This window comes from Falco cherrug, chromosome 6 (genome assembly GCF_023634085.1).
Source record: "Falco cherrug isolate bFalChe1 chromosome 6, bFalChe1.pri, whole genome shotgun sequence".
NCBI lineage: Eukaryota > Metazoa > Chordata > Aves > Falconiformes > Falconidae > Falco > Falco cherrug.
Genome location: NC_073702.1, coordinates 57,239,437 through 57,263,167, shown reverse-complemented (window position 1 = coordinate 57,263,167; position 23,731 = coordinate 57,239,437). Strand labels below are relative to the sequence as shown.

Here is a 23,731-nt window from a genome sequence, read left to right as displayed (position 1 = left end):
ATTTGATCCTTTCTCTGTTATTCAACAATGTGATATATGTCAAAGGTGATCAAAGGAACTGATGGGAATTAAACACCTTCACTGACTAATCAAGGGAAACGCTTTTGTAGTTACAGACTTCAAACGAAAGTGCACCACCATTTTTCAGAACAAAACTGCTAAACTTTACCATGAAGGTAATTTAAAGGAGTTTTATTGAAGTCAACACTGACTGAAATTAAGAACCACATTTTTTTACAATTTCTCATATTACCCTTTCCTTAGCCTTAGGCATTTAAACCTGCTCAGCTACTTAGGCATTTAAAAGGTCAATTGGCAAGGCATTTTGGTTTGCTGATTTCCAGTTAGCTAGACTCTTAAGCCATGTTCCAAAATCACCATGAATCACCTCTGATTTTTCTAGGTCTAAGGAAGCTGATGGAGTGCAATCTCTAAATTAGGGCAAACAGGCAAATTTATAGTACTCTTGATTTTTTACTCAAGCACACAGATTTTTGTCTCTAACCAAACTGTATAAATTTTCCTCAAAATTTCCTTCAATATTTTCTGTCCTTGTATATTTTTCGGTAATAACTGCAATAATGTCTGAGTAAATTTTGATTAATTGTTGATCTGTCTGTGGGATTTTCCCACCACTTATACCTCAAAAAGACCGGAAGTCTAGATTGGGCAAAGTACTCTGAGCATGGTTTTGCCATGCAGGCAGCCATAAAGGCATGATAAAGTGGGATTTATGGCTCTAATGCCTGCTCCCTCCCATGGTGGCATGCCTGAACAATTACTGGTACTACCATACAGGCCGTATTGCTCAGAACACATGGCCTCCTGTCTTCTTGCTCTGCAAAACCAAAGTTGTGCGGAAGAAAGAAGAATAAGGCCCTAAAAAGAAGGAAAAAGGCATGGATTCTCAACATGACTGGAGTAGGACAACAGATCACTATCAAATTAAGCACAATTAATTTTCCCTATATTGCCACATATACAATTCACTAGGACAAAAGCCTACACTCTCTCTGAAATCCTTTTTACATTCACATAAGAAGATGTGCACATTAATGGATCCTGGGGTGATTTTTGAAATTCCTTTGAATACACACTGTTTCTCCAGCAGCAGCAGAAAAGTTGCAAGACAAGACCCGGCTGATATAGAAGTGCCTCTCTACTCCTTTTATCATAGACGTGCTGTTTAAAGGTAACATTTGTCATTGTTACCGCACTATGCCTCCAGCAACAGCCTAGAGAAGGGTGCAAAAATTCCAGGATGAAGGACACTGTCTTTCTGAAAGTTCAGCAAGAGTCTGGGTAGCATCTGGATTTCTTTCACGTTGGGGGAAGGAACAAGCCAGGCTCTGTGCATGTCATTCAGACGGCCCATAATACCAATTCATGCGATGGCAAAAACATACTTCCAACGCCATGTGTCTAGGATTTCAGGCAGCATTGTGATCATACCTCGATGCAATATTTCCATACTAGATGCAGCTTGTTGCCAGAGTGCAAGTAAACTTCGTAACTGACTGCCACGAGTCAGTCCAGGAGCAGTAAATTAGCAAGTGGCTGAGGCACTCTAGTCTAGGAGAAGAGTAAAAAAGGAGTGTGGCTGCAGCACTGGGAACAATGGTCCTTGTTCTCCTGCCTTGAGTGAAAGTAAACAAGTCCATTGTTATCTGACTTTGCCAAACCTCAAAGTATAATGCTAGAAGGAAAAATAAGTTTTACAGAATTGAGTACATACAACCCTTTTCTTCCCTTCGTAAACTATATTACACTAGTCGAAATTAGCGAAGTGTTTACAGTATGCTAAATATATAATGGCACATTTAAGCTTTTAAAAGGGATTGGAACATTTCAGAAATGTCTCTGGTGCTGAAAAAGGCTAATGTATTACAAATCATATAATATTTTAATTAAAAAAAAATATGTTTGGGTATTTTGTCCTAGCATCATAAGGGTTAGGAAACCGAACGAGGATGCCGTGAAGCATGACTGATGCATCAGTCGAGCTAGTCTGCTTCAGATACATATTGTGCAAGGCATTATCGCTGCAATCAGTCACAAAAATGCATATTTAGTTTTTGTACATTAAATACTACACCTGTGAACCTATGTAAAAGAGATACAAAATATAAATGTCATCAGGACTGTATATTTCAAACTTTTTAAAATAAACACAAAGTATATATATATATGTAGGCATATAGGTTGTAATTTCAATGTCAACACTAGCACAGTTTGTCTCTTCTAAATACAGACCTGTATACTTCCTAGTCCAACACATGCACCTACAAACACATGATCATGCATACAGCTTTACATTCTGCTGTTTGCAGAAGAGTCAGAATATACAGCACTATACATTGTTTCAACTCAAAACTGATTGGCAAATTAAGGAAGATGCCATTCAAAAGAAATTCCTTGTGAGCTATTACCAAAAAAACCAGAGAAAACCAGGGGTATAGTTATTTCATTTCAATAAAAACACTGAAGACCATGGTGATGATGACCTAAGATTCAAAACGCTTTGTCCGGCATGTGGTGGGGGTCACTTTTGGACAAGATACAACAGTGTGGAAGTGGTTGTTATAGCACATACCGAACACAGTTAATAATGAGGCGTAGAGCTTTCACAACACCATCCGACCCAGCTCTGGGTTCAGACTACGGAGGTCTCTGACCGAAAGGAGACAGAGCAGTTGTATGCTGTTCTTCTCACAGCAGGCGGTGCTGACGGTGATCTGGATGCCCATCTGGAAGGTAAGCGTCGATTTGCTGGCCGAGCGGGCCGGGAGAAACCCTTCCCACTCAAACATTTAGCTGGCACAGATATCTAGAACACAAAGGCAATTTCTCGCTTTAACAAGTTACGGCTTTTGTGGAATGCAGCGGGAATGCAGGAAGACATTTGGGGTGACCTCAGAACAGGTGGTCTCCAGCTATTAAAAGGAGCACAGTAATGCGCAGAATGCAAAAGAACAGCTATTTCTATGTATAGGGATTCTCACATCGGTTGCAGCTTAAAATATATGGAGACAAGTGTCAGACACAAGGAAAGGTGGCATTCAGTTCTCATTTCTTTTCATTTTTGGAAGTTTTTTTGTCAATGAACACTGTGTACTGTTCTAAAAGTAGAACTCAGGATACCATCTTAACATTACTGGGGTATGAGCTACATACTTTTCAGGTATTTTTTGATAGATCCTATTTCAGCAGTCACATCTTGCTAAGAACTCTGTTTCCATTAGTGCAACATGATGCTGTTTACACTTAGTAACTAATTCAGTGTGGTTGTGTATTAATGCAGTGTCATGTCTACATGCAGAGCCTTATATACACTAGAAAACCAACAGATTTTGATCATAACCACAGCGATGTAATTTGGAAATACTGAAAATAAATCAAATGCCTCATGCCATGTGTAGTTCTTTATGTCTTTAGAGACATGAATGCTGCTGGACCTAAAACGGTGCTCCCTAATTAGACAATATTCTACACTTAGTTTGTGTGGCTAGAAATGACAACACGAAGTGTAAACCTATGGAGAAAAAAAATCCAGTTGGTTTAGTAAAGTTATTTTGGCTTTACACCAATGTAAATTCAATCATTATCTAGTCATTATTTCTTCCTTATGTATTCACAGATGAAAATTTGTTTTCCTATCAAAAGCTGATGGGATGAAAAGGAAATCGGAAGCTTCATAGTTTTTTCTTTCTGTGCTGTAGTAAAGCTAAGCATCTGCTAAGCAAGATGTTGCATCACTGCAAGGCTGTCGGAAAGACGTGCAAAAGAAAATCTGCATGGTTGGATTCTCAGCTGTTTAAATCCACATAGCTTCACTGAAGTCTGTGAATTTGTGAGAGTTTAAAGCATAACAGCTGACAGTCTGAACCCATTTAAGTTTCTCAGCTCAAAATACATTTGTCTTCTCTTTTCTGAGACACTAAGGAGCACATCTCTTCGTGATTGTTGGCCAAGGAGCTCTTCAGGAAAAGTGATTTTTCTTTCTTTGCAGGTCTTTTACAGAACCTGCAATTTATAGTGTATTTTCAAAACCATCTGTTTCTCTTTTCATTAAGAAAGAATGTTGGCAAAGGCAATATTACTAAAGTTCTGCAAATAAAATTCAGCCAAATATAAATTAATTAGTCATGCCATACTCTTCTGTTACTTTAAGCCTATGCTTGAATATATAGGAGAAGCCTGGAACTGAGACAAGAGTAAGAGGACGTCATTTTATTACTGGAAAGTTTATGGAGCTACAATACCCCTTTTCATAGAGAGTTCCAAGGAAATCCTGAACCAAGCAGCACCCTGGATGCTGAAGAATGCTATCTAAGCCCTCTAGCATTTTGACATGGCCAAGTGTGCTATTGGGGAGGCTTGTGAAATACCTCATCAGCTACAGGAACGAGGGAGGGAGTTAAAACCTGATTGCAGTTCTCACTACTTTGGTCCTTGAATAACTGCACTGCAGCTAAAATCTAGCTTTACACAACAGCAGCAGAGATCAGAATCTGGCACACATATTCGCTAGTCATACTTACTCAAACTCTTCTGCCCTTCAGAGGAAATATTCCTGATTCATCCAAATCCTGGCTCAAAGTGTCTATCGCTGCATATTATTTACAATAGCGCATTAGCCTGCCTCATTTTAGAATCTGAAACTTGGTATGAAACTGAATTATTTTGTTCTTGTCATTCTTATGAACCTTACCTCTGGTAACTTCTGTCGCTCTTTCCCTTGCTTGAGTTGCTGCCCAATATGCCTGGCTGAATTCCTTGGCAATTCTTGCTTTCCTTGCTCAATTTGGAGCATTTCTAAATACTGACTCAATGTTTCGCAACCCCCATCGGTGAATTCACAATTTGCTCGTGTCCACTTATCTTTGGAGCATTTTGCATTACATGGAGAAGTCACTGTTGATTTTTCATAGTTTTTCAAAAGCTTTTCAACAACACCATAGTTCGACCTTGAGTCAGCTGAACGCGGGCGACCGGATAGATTACTTGGTCTCCAGTCATGCTCGTGAAGCATGTGCCTATAACCACTAGTATTTGGAAGTCCATTTATTTGCTTTTGTTGCCCTGCTGTTCTGACAGCTTTGCTGGGATTGCTAGTTTCCTGCTCCTTTGCTGCAGAGAATTTGGGATTTGAAATGCAAGATGCATTTACAGTTTCTGTCCTGCTAATAGCAGAGTCACACAGTGGGCCACAAGGTTTGTGATCTTCTGATACTGTTCGAGGCACCTGGTTTTCTTGCAAAGCATTGTTACGTTTATCTGTGTGAAATACAGTCCGGTTAAACTCATCGATCTTTGCTGCTAAAGTTTCATTTCTTTGGGTCTTTCCCAAAGTATACCTAGAGTCTTCCAAAAGATCACTGTGCAGGGTAGCAGGGGCATAAAAGTCATTGCTGTAATAAGGACTGCTGTGAGACTTGGGATTTTGTTTCTGGTGCTTCTTGTTGCTCTGGGCCATATTTCCATCTGAACAACTCTTTTGGGCTGACAGTGAGGAAGGTTCACTTTTATTGTCTTTTCCGAGTTTGCCCACATCATATGCCCACGTGTTGTGGCAGAAATTTGTTGGTACATTGCACTCATTTTTGGTTACAAGTATTGCAGCAGTTGCCATCACAGGACCTTTCACAGCCTGCCCTTCATTTGCACAGGCTGCTGCAGTTTCATTCTGGTTTATAGGTGAAGGCTTCATCAGTTTCTGTCCACTCCTACAGTCCTGAGCCTTGCAATTGCTTTTGATGCCTGGATCTCTTATTGATGCTTCAGAAAGCTGTACAACTGCAGAAAGTGAATTTGTTAGGTGCCGAGAAGTGCTCCGTGGAGGAACTGGTGGAGCTTCTTTCTTGTGCCAAGGTCTGAATTCTGTTCCTCTGTCAGCACCAGTAAGACCACCATAGGACATGTCCTTCAAAGCCTTGGTGGAGCTCATCAGATTCTTCCTATTATTATGTTCCTCTGTTTCAGAAGCAACTAATGCCTGTGATTCACTGCTGGACACATGGTTCATTTCAGGCAGAATAACTGTGTTTTGAGTTTCCTCAAATTCCCCCAGGAAAGGAAGTGACTTCATTCTGGAAATAAAAGGAGAGGTGTTTTAGGGATGAGCAACAAGGGTATTCCCCCGGAGACCTCAGCATGGATTCATCTTCCCCATGAGCAGGTGTTTTAACACTGGTTGCTTAAAAAGATTTGGGAGCAGTTTTACTGCAGCTGATACATCCAGCATATTTGAAACGTAAACAAAGAATTTGAAGAAAGCTCAACAAAGCGAATCTTGTATTCCTTTCCCTTGCCACTAAAATCCTTTTTCCTTGTTTTTGTAGATTGTTTTCTTACTGCCTTACAGTAAGGACAGTGGGATCTTGTGAGTTCTGACAACTCCAGTGAGAGTCTACCTGACTATGAAGCAAATTAAGAAAACTTTAGGACATAGTGTAGGTTTCCTAACATTACATATGACAGTAAAAATGTGTCTTTTGAGATCTGTTAAAAACTCACTTTTCTCAGCCAGGATTTAGAAACTGTGCATCAGCTATGACTCTATTTGCTTTAAAGATACAAACACTAACCATGCTACGTAATAACTTGGTGACAGACAGCCAACTGATTGCACAGGAGAGTGTAAAAAGTCCCTCTGCTCTTTAAGAGCATCTGAGAAGACCCTGTCATGATGCAGACTTCCATGGGGGTCTCAGCATAGCTGAGACACAGCTTTTCTGTCTCTTTCATGGTATGCACCCTGTGACACCCAGGTTCAGTCTTACCTTCTGAGAATTTCTGCACAACTTGAGAGGAAGACTAGTGTTTAGCTTGCTAAAGGAGACCATGAACATTGAATCTTTAGCAGATGGTGGAACATTCATTTGCCATACTTTTCAGGGTCTGGCTTACCAGGTTTCTGTTAGTAAAAATGTATGGTTGTTCTTCCTTCTCTTGCCTTCTTTGCACTCTTGGATTATCAGTCCCCGACACATCCCCTTTTAGATTTTGACACATGAAGGCTAGATCTGGGCTTAATGTAAGAAACCTCCCAGCCTAACAAACCCATAAGGTGTTGTATAGAACTGCATGGAAATGGGACCAGGGCAATCAGAAATATCTGTTCACTTTCCCAATCCTCTATATAGCCATTAGAAACAAGTACAATTTAATCTTGTATAAATACTAATTTCATTTTGTAAGTTCTACAGATAAACTCCCTTTTGCTAGCAAAATGTACCCTTGTATCATATTTCAGTATATTTCATTTGAATGTTTTGTGCTGAGCACTAAACATTAGGAGGATAGGAACTGCCCAAGTCCTAATAAATTCAACAGCATCCCCCCGCTTCAAAGTGAACAGGAGCACAGTCTCATTATTCATTTTTTCCCTCTAATATAAAGAATCCAAATATGTTTCTACCTTCTGTGGTTGGACTTCTTTCGAATTTCCTCTTGATAGCTGCATAGTTCTTCACTGACTCTGGCAAGTTCTTTAAGAGCCTTTATAAATATAAAAACAGTCCTTTAACAGAAGCCTTTTAAATGGTATCTCCAGAATTATTTTTAAACTTGTGGTGATTTGCATTTAAGACTCACAGCAGAGGAAAGCAGCACAAGGAAAGATATAAAAATGCTCCCAGGTTATGAATGGAGGTAAAAAGCATGCTGTTAACACATTTTAACACATTTAAACAGTGAGAGAGGACACTCATCCACAGCAAACAGAGGAGGCGGTAGAGACAGTGACTTGTTGGAAAGCTAAAATCAGGAAGATCAGTTCTTTAGGTTAGCCTGGCAGGCCAAAGCCTCAGTATTTTCCTCACTCTTGTAACTGAAACATGCTCATACTTTACTTACTAAATTGAGATCACCAATATAATTCTTGGCATTTTTCTTGGAAGTTTTGATGCTGAGGCTGTCTTCAGGTTTCTCACAGTTCTCAAAGGCCAGATTGTCCATTAACAGAGTATTGTTTCTGCTCTTGGCTCTGTTTTCTTTACATTCATGTCCTGTTTTACTGAGCAAATTCCTTTTTTCCATCCTGTCATTTGCCACACTGTGTTGATAGTTTAGCTCCACTGTGTCACTCTCTTCCAAAGTAGGGGAATGCATGGACAGCTGCAGCATCTTGCTCTGAATGGCCTTATTATCATGGACACTCATATTGCTCTCCCTTCTAAGTTTTACCTCCTGGTAAAGCTGAAAAACCAATAGAACCTTCTATTAAATCCTGGTACTGTGATGAACTTTATGATAAAAGAACATATTTGGCTTCTGTTTTGAATGACGCTTCAGTCAGTAGCACCAAGTAGAAAGATTTTATACATGTGTTAGTAGAAGTGTTGAGTCACACAGTGTGATAGTTCACAGACCATTATTGTCACAGGATGAGGACAGAGCTGTTACCATTCACAAACTCTTTGCCATGGTTTTAATGTATGGCTTCCACCCATAGGATGGGACTGGAAGAGATCACACAAGGTCAACGGCCCTGCCTTGAGACAGAAGTTGTATGGTTGTCTTCCAAGTAATATCAGCACACAGTGTGGTGGACACAGCATTGATCTGATGGATGGAGAATGTGAGGGAATGTGAAGGAGGGGAGGGCTCTGGCTATATTACAGGGTGTTTAAAGTATATTGGACACAGCATTGATCTGATGGATGGAGAATGTGAGGGGATGTGAAGGAGGGGAGGGCTCTGGCTATATTACAGGGTGTTTATATTAGTTTAATGAGGGGAAGTGAATTTTCATCATATACAGCGCCATCTGACTAGAGCAGACTTCTGGTTCTCAGGCAAGTGAAATTCTTCACTATGAGTGGAGTGATACATCAGTACTGCAGAATGGTATCATTTGGCAATGCGCTGTTACCCTCTTCTTTCATGCTATCTGCTGAGATCCAGTGGCTACATTAGTAAATGAAAAGGTGTTAATTCCTGTCACCCAGCACATTCAAACTAGGGAACTGTGAGAAATTATAATTAGAAAAAATAGCAACATCATAAACCCCTCTTCTGCTTACAGTATCATTTCCAGTGCCAAGAATCCCACAGCTCTTTATAAACTTTCATTCTTGCACTTACAAAGAAAGCCCAGAGCAGGCACCTCGGAACAGCCATCTGCCTGCTCTCTTGCAGTGCACAAGGCCATCACAACAGTGTTTGGAAGGACAGTGAAGAAGAATAACAACATGAAGAACATGTGGCCATTTCATGGGTAGTGCTGTGGATTAGAAGTGTTCTCACGTTCAGAGACTTGACACTTGACCTCATCCTGGGTTTTCAGATTTCACTCTCAAAGCCCAGCTGCTCATGGAACCCGAGGGTTGAACTTTGTAATTTCCAAGAAATGAGGGCCTCACATGGACTCAGGATAGCAGTAAGAAGGAAGGATACCACCTCATAACTCAACAAAGTCATCTCCTAAAACATGTAAGTCTTCCTGGAGGTATCCAGGAATTAAGTTAGGTTTTGGTGGGCTAGAGAAAACTACCAAATAAAAGACAAGCTGGTAAGGTGGCACAAGTTTTGTTGAGGAAATTCCTCTACAGATGATGGCATTTAAAAGGTATCTCCCCTTTTTTCCAGCCATGTGGCTTTGGGGAAAGAAATGTCAGGCAACTGAAATCCCGGGCAGCTATAGACACAGCTTAAGAGGGGACCTTAGGATATTGATAACCTTGGGGTATCACATGCAGTTCTGTCTGGTCCTGCAGCACCCATTTGCTTCATTCTCTTCCCCTCAGCCCCCTTCCATTCTTAATCTCTTTTTCTGTCTCTGTCATGCTTTCCTAATCCATATGCTAATAAAGAACATGTTAAAAACATGGTCTTCGCTGCCATTGTCAGGACTATTGATAGCCAGGGTACCTTTTCACAACACATTCTCAGTCCAAAACAGCTTATACACCTAAAAAAATGCAAATTCAACTACACACATGGAACATTACTAGCTCTTGAAGCACTCTCACCTTGGCGGTGAAGTTAGGTTAAGACTGGGCAGAAAAGTCCTAACACAAAAGACAAAATGTGGCAAAGACTATAATACCAATGTCTGAAAGAACTGCAGGTAAAATATAAGAGAGCTGACATTTTGGAATTATGCTGCAGGCTGGATTAACGGGCAGTATATGGCTGCAATTCATTTGGCTCTGATCATTTTCCTTCTCATAATTTCATGTGAGCAATCTCTGCCATACATTCCTGTGTCACCCAGCCACAGGACAGTGTTGGCAGAGAACAAGCAAAACTAGTCCATGTGTATATTATGGAAAATGTGGAAAGCTCAGTGGTGAAAAAACTTGCTTCTAGATGTTGCCAAGGCAGATCCAATTTATGCATTACAGGGTGCCAGAGGGTTCTGCTGCAGGGACAATTTGGGGACAAAAGAATAATAAATAATTTCCTTAGCTATTTCTGAAAGGAGATGCATTACAAATGGCAGGGAGTGAGTGTTTATTAGTATGTATAAACACAAGTGGTGTCAGGACTCTCATGCTATATACTATAGCTGTTTCCTTTACTAAAGGCTGTCCATAAATGGAGCAGGTTTTAGTCAGAATGATTCTGCATCATGCAGTGTTTAATGTATGATTTTACACATGATACATATGTTTTATTGTATGTTTAATGTATGCTCTTGTGTTAACATTACTATTTACCTCAGCAGATCTGTGCCATCTAATTCCTTTTTGCCAGTGCACTGTAATACCTACAGTTTTTGTTACCAAGTATGCATTTTCCTAAACCCCGTATATGCAGTTGTTTAGCATATACTTGAAAAAAGCATGTATAATACAACAGCGTGGCTCACGCCCAGCAGAACTGGCAGTAGTATATACCGCCAACAATACCATAGCAAACTTCACACAAGGTGACATTTAACCTCCTGCTTCATATCCATGACTAGTAAATAAGCACTCACAAATACTGTTTAACCCTTGGCTTTGCATCCTACCATCAGCTATTAGAAACTTCCAGTGACAGATAAGAAATAGGATATAATTCAGAAAAAAAATACATTGAAGTGATGTCAAGTCACTTCACCCCAAGTGAAAATGTTAGTGTTCAGAGTTTTGTTTAAAAGTACCTCTTCTATTTTCTTCTGCATGACCTTCCATTGACATTCCCATTCTTTCCTTTCATTGTCAAATCTCTCCAGCAATTCCATCTTCTCTTTATTCCAGTTCCTTTCAGTATTCTCCAGCTGTTTACGCAGGTCCATGGTTACAGTCTGTGTGACAGCAAGAGGATAGCTCTGCTTTTGTTCTTTCTTCCCTGAATGTTTCCTGGAAGTTTATCAGAATAAGTCTTGTGTTTGATTCTAGCTTTCAGGGAAAAAAATAACTAAGCAAAACCCCAAAATAATTAACCAAAATGTCCTTGCAGAAGACAGCATCGTATGATTGCACGATATATATCTGGACTGTGACTGAAATATGGAGAAACTAAGCATCATAGGACACAACCCAGAGGGCAGAGAGGCCCAGCCTGCAAAGCAGGGAGGGACACGCATCCAGCATCATAGAATTCAGGAACGTCTGCCACAGTAGGCTTTGTACTGTGGCCACTTTGCATCTTTGCCATTACTCTTCACTATAAACCTGTTTTCAGTGAAATGTGAGTCTGCATAATACTGAATGGCACTTCAGGACCTTGGGATCCTGCAATGTCTGTCCTTCAGGGCGAAAGCTATTTTTACATTTGTTCAAAAGACAACTGGAAGCGTAAAGGTATCATGTTTGCTCATGCACCCCTTTTACACATGCATGTAGCACGACAAAGACCGTGACAGTCTTTTGGCAGTTGAAGGCTGTAAACTTGATACATGCAGAAAGTTCTCATTGCTATATGAATGCTTTAGAATACATGAAGGAAAACAGGACAGGAAAGCTAGTAACAGGTAACAAGCATACATATACACTAGAAAGGATCATTCTATTATATAAAGGACTATAGGTCAATATAAAGAGTTTGTGTGTTTTGGATTTACAAAACTAAATCTATAAATGTTAGTGCTAGGACCAGCATAGGGAAAACTAGAAACTATTCTCCAATAGCACTAACTCAAATCTAGTTCAAAACCTTAGCACTAACTCAAATCTAGCTCAAAAATATTTAACTGATTTGCACTGCAGTTTCTCCTTCCCCTTCAGAAGTCTTTAGTATCTTAGTATCTGTGAATGAAAAATTATTAATTGAACCACTAAAAATGTATATTTTAACGGAAATATTTTGGATCTGCTCAGCTGACTGTGGAGCAAAACAGATTTTATGGGCCTGGAGTTACTCTTGCTTTCTTAGGCTTTACAATAGAAACTCCACTACCATCAGTACATTTACTGTGCCAGCAAGGCCAAAACAACACTCCTTCATTTAGTTATGATGGTTCCTGTGGTGTAATGGCTGGTACACACCCATACTTGAGTTTGTTAACTCTGCCTCCCAAATCCAGCTGTTGTGTTAACTTTGGTGGCCATGGAATCTAGTTCTAGTCACAAAATGCCTCTGCATTGCTTTGGTCTCCTGACAGAAACTCAGCGTATGGGCAGGCAAATAAATCACCAGAGAGTTAACTAGGGGTAAGCCCAGTTTACCTTCCTGGAATTTGTTCATTTCCCTGGCTGATGGTCAGTGATTGTCAGCTCACAGGAACTGCCCATTTTATTGCCCATATTTGCTTTGATATAGTCAAAATTCTTGAGCTTCATGCAAAGTTCTTCCCCAACCTGTATTTTATTGGACAAGTCTTGTTGATTCAGCTGTGGCTACTGTGTAATCACTGCTTACCAGTGTCTGCGTTATTTCAGCTGACTGGGAAGCTGATCCACACTTGGAGTCAGCTTCTTTTATGAACAAGTAAGCAGAAGGGCTCAGCTGAAGCCCAGTGGGTTACCCAGGTCTTTGGGTCATAGGAATTCCTGCTACAGGATCTCTGAGCTGACAGCCATCATAGCCCCAATCCTAATTAAGCGGCTGCAAAACTGTTTACCCCAAGCAATTTTGGGTGGAGGACCTAGAGAACAAGCTGACTATGCTTCAAACATCTCTGTTAGCCCATTTCACAACAGTGTAACCATCTCACCATGTAACGTGGTATTGGAGCTCACTGTTCCAAACTCTGACTCAGACCTGCCTTAGACCTCTGAAATGGCAATCTGGCCCTCAACTATCTACAGATTTCAGACCATTCTTACACCTGCCTAAAACCATACAGGGCAGCCTTATGAAAACATAAAACTCCTTGAAAACAAGAGCTGCTGAAAGACAGCACAGCATTCTCATCACAGAAGAAGTCAAACCCTGGTTTGCTCATGGTTTCTTAGGGAAGATAGCCAGGCTATAGGGACTGCATCTCTCCAGGCCAGCCTTTCAGCTTTGTATTTCATTAAGTGTTGACCAAAACCAAATAATAAATTTTTTTTTTTTTTTTCTGCAGTGAAGACCTATTGCAATCTAAGTATCTATTGCTAATGAACTTTAAAACTATTCCAATATTTTCTCACTTTGCTAATTCAAAGATTCTGATTTTTAGCACAGTCATTTGCTTTCTTCCCTTTTTTTGCCTACATTTATGTCTTTATAACCTTCCAAGACATCTTTGAGAAATAAAAATCAACTCTCTACTCCACTAGAATCCTTCAAATACATGTCAGAAAAATTTTAAAAATGTATAAACACTGTAAAGTCATGAACAAGACAGGCATGCATAAACTGTCAATAACTTGCTCAAATTTTGCTAGTGCACTATTAGTAATAATGACCATGCTTCAATCAGCAGTGTATTATTAGAATGTCAGTACTATACAGCTTTTTTTTTTTACACATGTAAGAATAGATATATAATATGTACTCCTTTCAAGCATGCATATAGCATTGAAAAGGCCCCTGGTGGTTTCTTAGTACAGGGAACTACTATTGCCATGTTTGCATGGATCTTAACAATTTCCAAGTTGTTTCATACAGGACTCTGACTAAAAAATGAGACTGGAGACTATCAAAATGAAATCAGATCTTAGAAGAGGTTAGTTACAGGTAGTCATTTATTTGTAGCTTTAAGATCCACAAAAAGCTTGTATTGCTTCTTATCCTTCCCCAATTTCCTCTTGACACAAATTCTGAGAAGAAAACTCATGTTTATTGATGTTTGCAGCTGGGTGACTATACAGTTTTGCTGCTATTGTACAGTGGATAAATTCCTCAGAGAGTTTTAACTCCTATGACACCCCCACCCCCACCCCTTTTTTTGGGGGTAGATGGGGGTGGGTGAGCTTGGTTTTTTCCCTACTAGCAATAAAACCCAAGTTGTAGTCCTAGTAGTATACCCTCTGTCTGTATAGTGCACTGAGATGTCCTTATGAGTATTTCACATGACTTAAGCAACCCAAAGGGATGTAAAATGCCACATTATAATTTGCTGTGTGTATCAGAACAGTATCTGTGCTCTTGCAGTATTGGCACTTTCTGCGTGTCCTACACAAGGTCAGAAGCTCATTACAGCAATCAAATTCAAGCAAATAATCAATTTTGTTGACATCAGCTGCATTTTCCCTTAACGTTTCCTTTAGCCCTCCCTCCTCTCAAGCAAAAAATGTTTTAAGTGACTATTTGATGTTAATGTTATTATTCCCTCATGTCTTACCCATGCCCTTTCTATCTGCATATTAAAAATGCAAAATAGTTTGCAACCAACTTCTATAATTTCTGAAAATAATCTCCAGTGACATCAGCTGAGAGTTAATTTTTCAACAGTTAATTGGATTGGATGTGCACAACCATTCAAATACACAAAACTTCTCTTAATTTTACAGGAAAAAAGCACGATTAAATCATATTTCCAACAAAGTTCTGTATTTTTGATGGCTAAGGAAATTGTAAATTTATGTATTGGTTCAATTATAAAATTGTGCCATGTGTCACAATACTGTGCACTTCATACATTAGAAAAAGGCAATTGAGTTATAGAGTCAAAGAGAGAGAGAAGAGAAAGAAAACATATGAAGAAGAAAGAAAGAAGGGAGGGAAGAAAGGGGGAAAAAGGAAGGAAGGAAGGAAGGGAGAGGGGGAGAGGGGGAGAGAGAGAGAGAGAGAAAGAAAGAAGGAAAGAGACTTGAGTGTTCACAATGCTACCTGTCATCCCTGCTCTGTTGATATATCTGTGCCTGCTCGGAAGAAACTCACTGAATTAATGAATAACGACCATCTATAACATACATGAACACCAGATTACATATAAATAACATTAGAGATGTTTAAATAACTGTTTGCCATATTAGTGATTTGCTTTTTATTTTAATCTTAACTGCTCAAACCCACTGATTTAAAATAAACTGTAACCATACCTTTCATGGAATAAGAAATCCTTTGCAAGTTTTTCAGTCCATTTCTAAACAGCAGTGAAAGCAATGAAATGCATAGCTAGCTGGGATCCAGTTCTGCAAATCTTGATCTTTAAAAGAAATAAGAAAGCTAAGCAAGAGACAACCTTTCAACTGGGGCAGCATTTGAAACTCTCTTCGAATAACTCCGCAACTTTTGCAAACTGAAAAACAGTTCCGTTCAGCATCATCCCAGCAGCTGGCTTCCACGTGACGTCAGTGCACGGAGGATGGTTTTAAAGCCATCTCTTCCAACCCCCAGCTCTGTAACTTTATATCTCCTCATATTTTGTGTAAACAACTCCAAGTCCAGGACATTTTTAGGTTTTATAGTGCAGTCCAGTCTTTAAAGCTTGCCAAAACAGCCAGTGTTAATATTAAAGCTATGACAATAGGCAATTTTAGGTTTCTTTTATTAGCGTCCGTATTGTAAAGGAAGATTCTTTGCTGCCTTCCAGACCTAGTTTTCAGGGTTATATTCTTCAGTATGATCATTTTGAGCTTTGCAACTTAATCCTCGTAAATTGTTTTGTAAAGGGAGTTTGTTTAAAGCAGCAGTTTTGTTGGTTAACAGCTATCTTAAATAGCTAAAGGCAAACGACTCCTCCCTAAAATCTTTTTCTGTACTCTAAATATGCTATCACTTATGAAGTGCAGAATTATTGGGCACTGTATAATCCTACTGTCTTGCATTCTGGGACGGGTGATAATGGTTTCTTTGGGATATTCCCAAATATTTCTGCTACTTTATAAAGTTTCTGGATCAGATTCTCCAGTCTGTTAAGATACTTTGTGTCTCAGCAAAGCAAAGCAAAGCACTTTAGAGTGGATGGAGAGCCTCCTTTGTGCAGGGAAACTCATACCTGGCATAAGGCTAGCAAGGAAGGTCCAAACCCAAGTCGGTCTGGATTTAAAGCACTGGGAGTGCCCATAGCAAGTATTGGCATGGGGTGAGAGAAGGGAGCTTATGTGACAGAAATGATCCAGCAAGTAAGTCCAGAGTACACCCTGAAGCCAGGATAGCAAAATTTAGCTGCTCCCCCTGCTGAGCTGCAGCCATGAGGAGCTCTGCATCTCTGCCCACCACAGTAACCCTCCCCTTGCACTATGTGTTAAATTGCTTTCATTTAGCACACTGAGAGGGACTCTCAGCAGAAGCTTCACGTACATACCACTGCCCTGCTGGGTACGTGTGCCTGGATGTGTCTGTGAACAGTAATTTAGAGCACTCATAGTCAAGAAAATTCACATTTCAGGGAACACTTGTCCACACCTGTACCTGAGGAAGGGCCACAAAGTACTTGGACAAACTCTGCTATCAGATGGGCATCTTCAAATGCACTAAGCAGGAGTGATGTATATTTTTGTGGGCAAGCAGCTGATGACAAGAGGATCAATGGGACGAAGAACATGATACGAAGATTCACACATGCTTTGCTTACTCAGCACTCTCCTCTTTAAAACAATTGGGTTTTATGTGATAAAATCCATACACAGCATAAAGATTTTAGCTCTCGGTGCATTTTATAGCAAATACCAAAGCAGGTTTCAGGGAAAATACATTTTTTTACCTTATATGGTCTAACTGTAAGTCTCAGTGGATACATTACTGGGGTGGTTATTTTGCTCCCATGTAACATAAATAATGGGAATTGGGTTATTTGTGAAAATTTCAAAGATGATCTAAAAATTGAACAAAGATGCCCAAGTACACGACTGAATGTCCCTGAAGAAAATCCCAGTCTCTGAACTCTAAGGATTTAAAAATAAAGCAACAGTGTGACTTTCTTTTGGGAGGTTACATCCCAACATGTGAGCTGACGTGGCTGGGAGCAAAGCCTGAGTGCCCAGGAGCAGAACTGACCCCACAGCTGCGGGCTGGGTGCCACAGTGGTGCCTCCTCTCCAAAGCCAGCGCAGCTGCGCTGCTGCTAATGAAGACAGACTCTAAAGACCTATGTTTTTTTACTCTTATCCATCAGCACAGGCTATATTATTCTTGTGTCTTTAATGTTGCTTACTCAATGCCCCTCATCTTGTTATGTAAACTCTTTGAAGTAAAACAAAGTAAAATTAAAGAAAACAATGGACTAAATTTCAGGGATGAGTTTTTACGCAGTCAAAATCTTACTTTTCTGCTAATGTAAGGAATCAAAAATGTGTGAGACTGAGGGGCTCATTAGGAGAGAAGAATGGGACCCCACTCTTAGGTCAAAAGGCCATGTTAAACTAATTCTAATACGGGAAAGGCAGAGAAAAATTGGGACAAAGAAAGCATAAAGAGAGCTCTAAAAACCTGGGGTCATTGTTCCAGACACCCTTAAGTGTAGCAGTAGGAAAAAAAAGTTATCCATCAGAGACTGTTCCTCCTCCAACAGTAGCAGACAAAGCAGCAAATGTGGCTTTCTAGCCTCTGGCACAGGCAAAATAAACAGGAAGGCTATTGTAGGTTTACTACATCTGACACACTGCTTCCACAGGCAAAGTGTACTTTGTCCATACCTGGTATCAGCTCTGCTTGTGTCAAAAGTCAGCACCTCAACAAGAAAGGTGCAAAGGCATTTTAAACAAGCCCTCCACTGACTCTCTCTTCATCATGCAAAACTGAAGACAAAGGAGTATAAGTTTCAGCATGGGCTACAATCTGATTATACACTCAGGGTAGTGTGTATTCTGGTTAATAGTCCGTGCTCAAGACCATATTAGAGCATCTTCAATTCTGCTGTACTAGCTTGGTTATGGCACACCCATTTTGTTGTGCCCACAGAAATCTGGTAACAAAAAGGAAGAACAGCACTGCCGCCCCTGTAATCAACCAAACCACAACATCAGATTCCTGAATGATGTACACCTTGATAATCCTGGCAAATACATCTCAGAGGCAGATATACAAATTGAGAAACGGGCAGAAGGCAATACAAATTCTGCCTCCTCTTACTATTGTGCACTTCTGCAATAGTATATAACTTAGTGGAGAAATAGAGTCAACAAAGTGTTATGTCATGTCAGTTCTCCAAGGTTACATTGGAAATCGGTGGCAGATACTTTAGATGTTTACTTTAAATAGAGCCACTGTAATTTTCCCCATAGGCAACTGCATGGGTAATGGCAAAAGTTGAGTTTGAATATCACTTCCCCTGGCATTAAATCAGAGACAGAAATGTAAGCCAATGGGAATTATGTCCCCGATACTGATGCCTTTAGAAGTCTCCTACTCACCTATCAAATTCTGGGGTGATTAAGGGGAAGGGCATCTAATATCCTAAAGCTCTGCTTGTTTTTGTAAACAACTCCCAAAGTTCATTTGCAGTTCATCTCTTTTTATAACACATATTTAGACAGCCATGTTTTTGGCAATTTTCTATTTTCCGACTGCCAGGCATATTTCTGCACTGTAGCACCTGCTCTGTTCTAGTTTTGATTCTGAAACACTGGTGACACATGTCAGCAGACACTTATTCTATCTCTAACTGGAGCTTCAGGCATGGATATTTTTAGTTGAAAGATGTATCTCTGATCCTAGAGAAGATGATCATTCTAGTATCGTGGGAATTGTTCTGTAACAGTAAAGAAAATATTTGTAGAGGTATTTTGTCAGGGCATTCAGAGCCAACTCTATACAGGTAGGAAATTTTGTTGGATGTGTCTGGTTGCATTAAATGAAAAAATGCATCTATTTTTCTAAATTACATAGAAATTCATTGGAGTTACTGCTGATTTACACAAGCGTAAATATGTCAGAATTAGATCTATAGATGCAAGATCTGTTCTTTCTGAAAGAACATGGAATGAATTCCTTGGGAACACAGGAAACAAACTTAAACTTTCAGAGAAATGTGAAATTAAGGCAATCTTGGTGTTCAAAGTCAATGACATTTTTGCCAGAATATTAATATTACCCCAGAATATTCCAAAATGGGAACTGTAAATCTGCTATCAGTATAACAGAGATTGGAACTGATAAGTAACCTGGCATATCCATCTTGTTGCCACGTAAAAGCAAAATATTATATTTTTCATATTACCGTTCTTCAGAATTACAAGCCATGTGGCAGACAGAATCTAGTGAATCAGCTGTGTTCTGTCTGTGTCTGCCCTGCCCGACTCCCACGCACTCCTGACAGAGGATGTGGACATGTTCAGCTGCACTTACTCACACACCTGTGAGGTGGACTTTGCCCACCAGGCCAGTAACTGAGTAGGGAGAATGTGCTTCCTTTCTTGGCAAATATAATCATTGCATTTCTTTGTGAGACCAAGCTATTTCAATTTAGCAAGGCATGGAAATCTAATTTCTTTGGCTAAAGGTTATCTTTTGGCTATGGATAGATGTCACTTTTGATTTTGCTAGCTTTCTCAGCAGCTTTTAAAATAGTGAAAAATGGAAGGCTGTGAACTTCTCTGCAATATCTGGTGCCAAACAGATAAACAGCTCCCTTTCATGTCCCCAAATGCAGGACATGAAAAACACATCTCATTTCTCACTGAGCTTTCTCTGTACTGAGGTTTGCAGGGGTCCTCACCATTCTCCTTGCTCATCACAGATTCAGAGACTGTGGGAAGCTTCTAAAATGATTTTGTACACTTCAGTATCCTTTAATTTCAGATCGTAGCCTGTGTAATAACTCACTAAATGTCCCAAAAGGTCTCAGCTTTGGTTTGCCTTGTTGATGCTTGACAGAATCAGGATGAGGAAACCTCCAGCTATATGCAAGAAAAAACAGAGAGTAATCAATGGGGTTATAATTTCCAGTCCTGTGCAGAGGTTGGCTCCACCTTTTGTCTCAAGAGGTTCATCCACACCTTTTCTGATTTCTAAGCTGCAAATCTTTGCCAGTTACTTCCAAGATGTATTCAATGTATAAATTCAGTGTTACCGATACAGTGACTGTTACTATACTGTTACTGATACACACAGTGTAAATCAAACCCTCTCTACTTATCTTTACTACATACAAGGCTGAGAAAGGTGTAAACAAGTGTGGGTTAAGATCTGAAAGCCCAGAACTTCAGATTAGATTTACTTAGGATTTTTCCTCTGTTATGGGATTGAGCCAATAACATTTAAGAAAATGCAAATGATCTTTTCTTCCCCCAAGGGAGACAATAAAACAGAAAGAAACTAAAAAAGTCAGTCTCGTACTAAGATTTGAAATGACAGGTTTAAGCCTTGAATTATTATACTATTAATGTCCAAAATGCAAATCCATGGGAGAAAAAAAAAAATTTCTCTAGCAGGTGCTGAAAAATTTCTTACAACAGTTGCCAAGAGAAAAGCAGCAAAAGGGTCTTTTCCCAGTGATTTGAGAATTGTCTTTATAGTTACAGAAATTCACTGTGAAGGGATTATATGTTTGACCATATCTTGCCATAATAGTTCCTAACGTATGGAACTTAACTTTTAGGCAACTGAGAGTAAATTAGAGCAGCTTAGAAACTCCTCAGAATTACTTTGGGCCTGACTTTCTCCTTAATCAGGACACCAAGGCTATCTACTAATCTCAAATATATTGGTTATCATTTCCTTTAGACATATCTTGCTAGCTACAAAATAAGTATAGATGACAACATCCCCTGGTAGGAATAAGTATTTGGATTAAACGAAGGTTAAGTGATTTAATTTATCAAGGTTACTACACCTGCAGAGTTTGCTGAGAGGAAGCTAGAAAAACAAGGTTTAATACTAAATGTTGTGAGTTTACTATTTTTTTCATCCTCATGAAATAAATTTTATTGCCCAACCTTTACTTCCCTCTGAGGTGCTTCTCTCAAAACAGAATGTATTACTACATTTTTTTATCATGGTACCTGCACAAAAAATGTCATTAATACACTTATTTGTAAAATATCACCTTTGGAATATTCACATTTGTGAGACTCAGTGATTTCAGCATGGGTTGAATAAAACAGAAAAGAAAACTGAGCTCCATTGGGCATTTCAGATGAGTTTTTCATAGTGGGAGATCTACTGTTTGTAGGAGCTGCCTGTGTTCAGTGTGATAGAAAGATCTTGAGTCGCCTGTGTTCTCAGTGCATCCTCTAGTAGGCATGACAGGAATATTCAGCGACTATTGATGCACACCTATGGACACAAGCTTCCCTCACCTACGGTCACTCACTACCAACGGCATGGTTAGACAGGGGTCACTCAGAAAGCCAAGAGTCATTCAAAACTCATTCTGAAATCTGAAGAGAGAATCCAGAGCCCTGGTGGCTACAGACTGGAAGATGTTATCTAATAAACTCGGTTGTTAAGAAAAGATATTTGACATCAGACAAGGTGACTAGCATCACTTTCTTAAATTCAAGTCAGAATGCAGCATGGCCATTTTTCCAGAGCACAGAAAGAATCCAGCCAGCCTACATCTCTCAGAAGACTCCTTGCCTACGCTGATACCTCCTCCTTGTACACCTCATTCCCAGGGGCTCCAGCTTCTTGCCCACATTTCCAGATATAGTGCTCTATATACCAACCATTCTGATTTTGTCCCCTCCATGGTGTCTAATCCACATAATACAGTGCTGAAAAGCATTATCATTACAATCATGCAAAATATATACAAGCTGCGACATACAATTGCAGAAGACAAATTGAATGTGGTTATAGTATTCCTATGTGGCTAGAACACATTCTTTTTCTGGGAGTGGGAAGAGGAAAGGAACAGACTCCTCACACCCACTCTGCATAATTCTGCTTTGCTTCTGATTTAGTGCAAATTAATGAATAGTAAATCGGTTCCAGTCACTCGGGAAATTTTTCTTCAAAAATGATAAAACCAGACAAAGTGAATAGTTCTCTGCTTACCTGGAAGAACACGGTGAGTGGGTTTTCTATTCAACCAGTTGACTTTTTGGTATGCTTTTTGCAGGTTTTTTTGGTTTTGTTTTGGTTTTGGCAAACAAGTAGTCTTCAGTGTTTTTACAGCAGTGGCTATTACAGAAACTATGTCTCTTGCACTTCTTATCTTGGAGGGTGGACAAAATAAACAAACTGAAAATAATACTACAATGAACAGTAAATGATGAATGGCTTACAGTACAAAAAACAGTGTAAAAAGGAAGACAAGTTTAAATATTGTTGTGTAGGAAAGAGATGAAAATAATACAAGGATGAGAATAAGTAAAATGATAGGCTGGAACATCTGGGAAAGTAAATACAAAGACAAAGAGAACAGTCAATTAATGGAATAGCAAGTCCAAAGTTTCAACAAAATAAATAGTGAATCAGACTATGCTTGTGGAGGGACCAAAAGCCCACCTCCCATTGACTTCAGTAGGAGTTCTGCATGATCAAGCCCTGAAATGTCCAATTTAACTACCATTGTTATTTGTTTAGAGAAAATACTAATTAGTTTGCTTTAAATTTGTACACACCTATGCAGTACTCTGCCTTTAAGCTAATGGGAGCTCTACAAGCCCAGAGCTTTGCTAGATCAGAAAGTGAGCATGCTAAATGTTTCTGTTTGATTGCATGCAATACACGTATAGTAATTGATTAGCTTTAAACTCACTGCGTCTGTGACTTTCTGATACAAGGAAACAAAAGACTAATTAGTCAGCATAGGAATAAGAAATAATAGATTTCAGCTTCACCTGGCAACTACTTTGACTGTAAACCAGCAGGACAACATAAAGTAAAGTAACACAGCAAAAGACTTACTAAAACATTGGATAATACCACAAGCAATAACAAGATTTGCCAACTTTAGGATTGCATGGTAAGATAACAGTAGGTAGTTTCCATTTTTCATGGCAAAAGATCTTGAGTCAGCAAGGAATTTGCTCCCCAAAACCCCTCTGGAACAATTCTGCATAAAAATGGACTACACAAAAGATGCTAGTCACTGCTGCACGTAAGCAGTGACCCATAAGCCTTCAACAAGATACAATCAATTACAGCAATTCCAATATTCACACTACTCTGTGTGTGTGTGGCTCTGTGATTGCATAAAGTAGATCTGCATGTTTTATTTTTCTATGTGGTTTGACATATTCTCTATAATTTCAAAAATTTAATGTTTCCTCCTGTTTAAATCAATAAGATTTTCTTTCTATTCATTTAACAGGAACCCAACCACTATGAAAACAATTGTGTTCATTTATGTGCCAAAAATGCTGCACCACCTTTACTGGTGATGAAGGCACAACTCTGGCAAATGCAGGTACAAAGCCAGAAAGAAGTAAAATCTTCCACCTCCTAGACCATAATACTTTCAATTTCCAGGAGACCAGACTTATTCACTGTTCACAAACAGCCCCATTGGTAGAACAAGTTTCATATGGCCAAAGGAGGATTTAAAATAATTTAAGAAATAATGATTTTTGTTCACTGTCTATAGAATTTTCATGTGC

The 23,731-nt window shown here is 39.4% G+C and overlaps 2 protein-coding genes across 8 annotated transcripts in view; both read right to left on the bottom strand.

Moving 5' to 3' along the window:
- Positions 1-549: 549 nt before the first annotated feature.
- On the bottom strand, positions 550-23,716 carry KIAA0408 (KIAA0408 ortholog). Of its 5 annotated transcripts, XR_008732923.1 has the most exons (8): positions 22,185-23,716; positions 15,345-15,451; positions 11,093-11,291; positions 7,858-8,199; positions 7,421-7,500; positions 4,712-6,089; positions 2,594-2,827; positions 550-1,636 (listed from the first exon to the last, which is right to left on the bottom strand). XR_008732923.1 is itself a non-coding variant. In XM_027810498.2 (7 exons), exons 3-7 carry the CDS (start codon positions 11,225-11,227, stop codon positions 2,654-2,656), a joined length of 2,109 nt encoding a protein of 702 aa, XP_027666299.2. In that variant the 5' UTR covers positions 11,228-11,291; positions 15,345-15,451; positions 22,185-23,716; the 3' UTR covers positions 550-2,653. The 5 variants fall into 5 exon arrangements, 4 of the variants coding, with proteins under 4 accessions (XP_027666299.2, XP_027666310.2, XP_027666347.2 ...); XM_027810498.2 differs by having other exon boundaries at positions 550-2,827; XM_027810509.2 differs by having other exon boundaries at positions 550-2,827; positions 11,093-11,236.
- Positions 22,269-23,731, bottom strand: part of SOGA3 (SOGA family member 3) — a 33,811-nt gene continuing 32,348 nt past the window's right edge. For 2 of the 3 annotated variants that reach the window (XM_055714765.1, XM_055714764.1), the window contains exon 7: positions 22,269-22,521. In XM_055714765.1, the coding sequence (XP_055570740.1) occupies positions 22,411-22,521 (111 nt within the window). In that variant the 3' untranslated portion in view covers positions 22,269-22,410. Of the gene's footprint in view, positions 22,522-22,890; positions 22,906-23,731 lie in introns of all 3 variants that reach the window. The other variant, XM_055714763.1, reaches the window with a different exon arrangement.